We start from the raw sequence: 7,107 nt of genomic DNA, 5'->3' as shown, positions 1-7,107 counted from the left end.
TTTTCAGAACGCTCTATGAACAGCTCGGAGGAGCAATTGATAGAGTCTTCTCCTTTGCAAAGTTTGTCATAAAATTCATATACGTTGTCTGTGGTTCTTTTATGTAGGTTCTAGGAAAATACCTATCAATACAGTCTTCTGTGTTAATTATTGCTCGAAAGGTCTTGCCATACCAGTTAATTCCTCTGTATTTACTTTAGTTTCTTAATTTATTCTTGCATTTTGTTCTTCATTCATTTCCATTTAGTTTCATTTGATTATTATTATCCTCTCTTGGTTTATTTCTATGCCCACTTTAGTTTCCTCTTGCTAGATTTATTTTATCATTTATCCATTATAAGACGAATAATATAAGACAAATAATCTTCACTCATCACCTGCTGCGCCGCCTAATTGTCATGTTTTTCTCATCATGTGTTGATTTTTTCACTGTTCAGCATCAGATTCTCTGTTTTTATGCCATAATTCACTTCTAGTTCATTGCTCCGTTTTATGTTCCGCTTCTCCTGTTTCAGAGTTTTGCGCGCATCTTTTTTTTTTTAAGCCCCTAAGGTGCAGGGCGGTCGGGAAGCGTATCGATGGGGAAAAGGCAGACTGACATAAACCTTTTAATTCTGATTATTGAAATTTAAAAGTGCTGTGTTGTTCTATCACCCCCGTTTCATATCGGACCACTTACAGCACCGGTGTTAACGCTATAAAATGAACGCTCTCTATTGTGGTATCACTCATGGAGGGATTTCTTTATTTAAATGGGTTCATTTTTCAGAGGGTTACACAGTAAGGGTATCGTGATTTTAGCTACCAGTAGCAGGAGATTGGAGCTGCGCCAAGAAGCTAACAGAAGCTAACAAACACTGAATAGTAGAAGAGCTGCCAAGCATGATTTAATCTTACACAATACAGTTTTACCAAGTTGCTCAAAGTCTAAACTGGCATTGTTGTAGATTTAAGGTGTAAACTTTACCTTCAACTAAATGCCCCCCAAAGGCATCCCAGCGCCCCCCTTTTGTAAAAATGTCCGCCAGCGCCCCCTGCCGTCCTCTGAACGCCCCCCGGGGGGCGGTGCCACCCTTGTTGAGAACCGCTAATTTAGAACAACCACATGCTAGCAGCAGGCACGACGGAGAAATGTTTTCAAACTCATATCATGCAGCTTTTAAGTTGAGGGTTGTCGATCTGGCACTACAGGAGGGAAATAGAGCCGCTGCAGGTAAGCTCGATGTGAACGAAACCATGGTTCGGCTTTGGAGACGGAGTGCTGCGTCCAGCAGATTTATTAGGACGCAGCACTCTGCTGGGTCCTAATGGAAAACCGAGAGCAGCTCCCAGTTTTTTTTATTAATTTTTTTTTTCTTAAACTATAGAACATGGTGTGCCCTATAGTTAAAAAAATACGATTATTGGTTTTAAAAAGTTTTTGAAAATGAATTATCTGCAAATAATGCCGTCTTTGAGTGTCTGCTGAAGTAGTAGCAGCGTAATCATGTAATGTTCTTACCACTAGATGGCAGTAGGTACAGAGCATTGTATATTAAAACAAGAGAATTAGTGATGCACGAATGTTACAGGTAGCGGTGAGAGCATCGTATCTAGCAAGACTGATGACAGTGATGGAAAAGACAGTGAAGCTCAGCAGTAGTTGAAAGAACATGAGTCCATTTCTCACAACATATCTGTGTGAANATCTAGCAAGACTGATGACAGTGATGGAAAAGACAGTGAAGCTCAGCAGTAGTTGAAAGAACATGAGTCCATTTCTCACAACATATCTGTGTGAAATGAGCTTCTCTAGTCTGGTTACTATAAAAACTAAAACCAGAGAGACTGAGAGCTGTGGAGGAAGAGCTTTGTCTTTCTTCAATTTCTACCAGGAAATCAGCTGTTTTTATCCAAACATGCACAGGTTTCACACCAGGTGGGTAAAATATACAGATATTGACATTTTGTACATGCAACTCTTCATATTGTAACAGTGAATATGAAGTTAAATGTTTCCCAAATATTATTGCTTCTTTCAGAATAAGAATTATTTTCTGTATTCCGGCTATAAGATGCTTGTGGATTAGTTTGTAAAACACTTTGAAGTTTTCTACAACTTCTTTAAATTTAAGACCACAGTGTTGTGGTACTATTCAGATGTATTTTTGAAGTGGGCATGTTAAGTGCAATTTGAAATATGAAATGTAAAATATGATAAAAAATACATGTTTATGTTTATTTGATTCCTATTCAAGACACTTTGATAAGAATGACCATATATGTGAGTGATTCTTGAGAATAGGGACAAAACAGGTCCAATGGATAAAGCACATTTGAATAAAATATACACAAAATATTATTTTTTCAAATATCTGACTAAACTAACTTGGGTCACAACAATGTATATTTTCCAGGTATTTGCTGAATATTTTTTTATTTTAAACATTGTAGTCGGTGGATGATGCCTGTAAAAGCCCTTGTCCAGGAGCAGAACTCAATACATTATAATAGTTTAAAATAATTAAAGAAATACTAAAATTATATATTATGACAATTAAGTATAAGTAGTCATATAAATAATTATAAAGGTATCAATAAATTGAATTAAAAATTATTTTTATATATTTTCCAACTCCATTGAAATTTGTCCTTAGTTTTTGTCAACACCGTCAGACATGATAAGAATGTAAAAAAATAAGGCATTATTGGGGGGCACCAGAACTTCTGAGGACCCCATGACCACTTCCTTTCTCTTCCTTTGCTAAGAGTGCGAGTTAGCTCTCGTTATTCTTTAGTTTTTTCTTCTTTTTATTCCTAAGTTGTTTGTCACAACCATGATGTGTCAACACCTTAAAACATATTGTACTACAATGTATGCTGCCCACCTGTGGCGGCATTACAGGAAAAAAAGTATTGTACATAAACTCCAGGTCGCTTACAATGATGGCATGAGGATGCTGCTAAGCGTGCCGAGATGGAGTAGTGGCAGTCAGATTTGCTAATGTACCGAATGTGCTGCTGTGTTTCGAAACATTATGTACATTATGTATGTGTAGGTTAACAGACTCTGTAAACAGCATCATTCATACTCTGACTAATTCTGTTCAAAGCTCAGTGAGGTTCTTCTCTAGTTTGTGGAATCACTGGTGACTTAGTTTATATGGCAGTGGATGATTATTTTATTTTTAGTTGTTTTGATGTTCTCATTCATTCATTCATTCATTCATTCATTCATTCATTCATTCATTCATTCATTCATTCATTCATTCATTCATTCCAGCTCTGGAATGTAGATAATGTTTAAAGAACGGGGAGGTAGACATCTTACCAGCCTCTCCATATGTTGGAGGAGGTGTAGATGGGGACTGGGCGGAAGTATAGGCTGGAGGAGAGGAGTGGTTATGTTGTCCTGAAGACTGAATGGAACGATGGCTGTTGGCTTCCTCATATGAAGGTGGTTCCATCAGCAAATTATCCAGTTAACCTCTGAGACAGCGGGTAAACAAAACAAAGCAATGTTAAACATCCTGTCATTATTTTTCTGGTGTGTTTTAGCATCATTTCAAGCCATTCAGTGGTTGTTAGTTTGTCAGAAAGCTGTCACTGCTGCATGGCGCCAACATATTCTGCAGGGATCTGCTTGTTAATAAAACATTGGGGTTCTGCTGTCTAAAACTGTACATTTTGGGATCCTCTGAAGGATTACACAATTATATGTATATGTAATATATGTACAGTAACTAGAGAAAAAAAAGTCACCACCAAATAAATTGGTAACAGTAGTATTTCCTTGGACCGCCTTTAGTTTTAATTACGGCATACATTTGCTGTGGCATTGTTTCAATAAGCTTCGGCAATGTCACAAGACATATTTCCATCCAGTGGTGCATTAACTTTTCAGTAAGATCTTGTATTGATGATGATAAAGCCTTCTCCAGGACATCTCAAAGATTATTAATGGGCTAGAGATCTGGACTCTGTGGTGGCCAATCCATGAAAATGATGCCTCATACTCCTTGAACCACTCTTTCACAATTCCAGCCAGATAAATTCTGGCATTGTCATCTTGGAATATGCCCATTTCATCAGGGAAGAAAAAAGAAGTTAGAAACGAAAAACCTGATCATTCAGTATATTCAGGTAGCTAGCTGACCTCATTCTTTGAGCACATTCTGTCGCTGATCTTTATTTTCCTCTACAGGCTTGTAGATTACACACTAGATTTCGCCACTCTGGAACGTTGGGTAAATCTGGACTCATCAGACCACATGACCTTTTGTATATTGCTGTCTATGCTTCTAGTTTTTAATAATGCGTTGAACAATTCTTAACCCAAATTTAGTAGTTTCTGCCATCTCCTTAAATGTTTGCCCTGCTTGATGCATGCCAATGATTTGACATGTGTCTTTGTGTTTTTTGATATGGTTGTTTAAGAAGTTAGAAAAAACACATTGCACCAGTTGGGGTTAAATAACTTGTTGCCAACATAATCGCCCTGCAGTATATCGCCCAATAGAAGGCTTGTACCTAATTGCTTAATTAATTCCAACTTTTTTCAATGTGGGTCCATATATATACCAGAGGCCTGGAAGCTTGAGGGTTCTGCGCAGTATTTTGGCTGTGCCTAGAAATGTGCAGTTCTAGGCACAGCCAAGATACTGGAGGAACCCTCAAGCTCCCAGGCCTTGGTAGAGGACCTGAGCTCAGAGGATGAAAGAGAGAGAGAGAGACAGGGAGAGAGAGAGAGAGATTTTAATAGCTCATTTATTTCTCAATAAATAATCGACACATTATCACAAACTATATAACAGTAAAAAAAAGAACAGAAAAAAACTAAACATACTCCACACAATACATTACATTAACACCCTTCCAAAAATAATTTCTCCTTCTACCACACTACAAATTACTTCTCCATAACTCTAAGTGTGACAAAACGTATCTAAATCTGACACTGATTTATAAAAATTAAATTCAAGCAATAACCTAGATTTCACCAGGTTAACAAATAAAGAAACCACGTCAATATTCAACTCTTCTTCTACCTTCCTCTTTCTGCTTATGTACATGGTCATTTTAGCCTGTCCTAACAAAAAGTTCATCAGCTCACATTTTTGCTTTCTTTGGCGTGTGAATTTAACACCACAAATGAAACCCTGTTTAGTGAAAACTTCACCATATCTGTTAAAAATAGTTCTCAAAAGCACAAAAAGAGGTGACAGACAAATACAGTCAGAAAAACAGTGAAACACTGTTTCTCTCTGTTCACAAAATGGACATTTTTCTCCTACAGCAGGATTAATAACAGAAACAAATGAGTTAACAGCTACAATACCATGAAGGATTCTCCACTGTAAATCTGCATGTTTTTTCAGTAGTGGAGGCTTATACAACCATTTCCATTCAGGCTTGATTTCAGGTGTTACAGAGAGATGAGTTCTCCATACTGTGTCACTGCGTCCATTCAGTTTGTTTAAATTGAGAGTTTTTACAATCAGTCTATATATCATTTTCCCAGAAGCTCCTTCTAGGGAGATTCCTTTACTGTCCCCCGAATCCAGTAAAGGACCAGAGCAGTTCTTGATCCCAGGAAACAGTCTGATGGATGGAAACGGGTCCAGGTGATTTGGTAGCACAGTTTCTTCATAATAGTCAGTCAAAAAGGAACATTGATGTTCACTCAACTTGTGTTTCCATTAGCTCAAAAGCTGACTAACAACTCTAACAGATTTTTTCCTCAAACAAGCAGCGAGTTCCACAGGATCGTCTAGTCGAGGTCCAGTCATCTCTACCACCCTCCCAAGGCAAAACACTTTTGCAGTGTGGAGCAGTCTGGACCAGGTTGTGGTTCCCCACACAGGGCAATCCAACAAACTCCCAAACAGAACCGGTTCCTGGAGCAGCCAGTACAGAGACTCAGCCTGYTGCTGCCTCTCCTTCCTCAGCAAAGTCCACACAGAGAAAACACTCTTATAAAAACTTGGAAGAAGAGAAGAGTTCAGTTTGCTGGAGTCCATCAGAAAGAGAGGCAAATCCAGACACATGCCACCAAATCTTTGAAGAATGCAGCACAATATTCTTCTCCACACCAGGTCTGTAGGTCCTGTGAGCAGTCTCTGAATGAACTGAAAACGAAAAGCAGCACCTCTGCTGGCCAGATGGACCAGGCCTTGTCCACCTTCCTCTCTCGGCAAAAAGAGAATACTTTGAGGAATCCAATGAACCCAAAAAAAGTCCACCAGAACCCTTTAAACATTTGATAAAAGAGAATCTGGAGGATCAACACACATCAGCCGGTGCCACAGTGCGGAAGAAACTAAATTATTAATAACAAGAACTCGTCCTCTATATGACATTTTAGGTAAAATCCACTTCCATTTCAAAAGTCGACCCTTAACAGTATCTAAAACATTTTCCCAATTTTTTTGCACAAAAGTTTCTTTACCTAAAAGGACGCCTAAATACTTGAGCCCAACTTTTCTCCACACTAGGTCTCCAGGCAGACTGAGTTGATCCCCCAGCCGATATCCAACAGTTATAGCCTCACTCTTTCTCCAGTTTATTTTAGCAGAAGAAATGCAGCCAAAAAGAAAAACAGTGTTGACTAAAACATCAATATCTTCCTGCTTGTTTACAAAAACTATCAGATCATCAGCATAAGCTGACAGCTTTAGAGAGACATTACACCCAGGAATAGAAACACCACACAAATCTCTCCTCGGCTTATGAAGCAAAGGTTCAAATGCCAAGGAATAAAGCATCCCTGACAAAGAACAGCCTTGCCTCACTCCTCTTAAAACATTAAATGGAGCGCTTAATGGAGCCATTTATTTTAAGTACACTTGCAATGTCGCGATACAAAACCTGGATCATAGCTATGAAACCAGAGCTGAAACCAAAAGCAGTCAAAGTTTGCCACAAATATTGGTGTTCAACCCGGTCAAAAGCTTTTTCTTGATCTATAGAAATCAAACCAATATCTAAGCCCAATGAGTTGGAGATTTCCAAAACATCTCTGATTAAAGTGATATTATCACTTATCAGCCTGCCAGGCACACAGTACGTCTGGTCCCCGTGAATGACTGAAGACATCACTTCTCTAAGTCTGGTGGCCAGGACTTTGGA

General features: G+C 38.6%; 1 protein-coding gene across 1 annotated transcript in view; it reads right to left on the bottom strand.

Annotated features, from left to right (window-relative positions):
- LOC108166665 (lipopolysaccharide-induced tumor necrosis factor-alpha factor homolog) overlaps positions 1-7,107 on the bottom strand; it is a 34,403-nt gene that overhangs the window by 16,542 nt on the left and 10,754 nt on the right. Inside the window, exon 2 of the mRNA XM_017307278.1 lies at positions 3,311-3,468. Within this exon, the coding sequence (XP_017162767.1) occupies positions 3,311-3,446 (136 nt within the window). The 5' untranslated portion in view covers positions 3,447-3,468. The remainder of the gene's footprint in view (positions 1-3,310; positions 3,469-7,107) is intronic.

The sequence above is a fragment of the Poecilia reticulata genome, linkage group LG1, assembly GCF_000633615.1.
Source record: "Poecilia reticulata strain Guanapo linkage group LG1, Guppy_female_1.0+MT, whole genome shotgun sequence".
In the NCBI taxonomy this organism is placed as follows: Eukaryota; Metazoa; Chordata; class Actinopteri; order Cyprinodontiformes; family Poeciliidae; genus Poecilia; species Poecilia reticulata.
The sequence above is the reverse complement of the archived record's forward strand: the minus strand, read 5'-3'. Positions and strand labels throughout refer to the sequence as shown.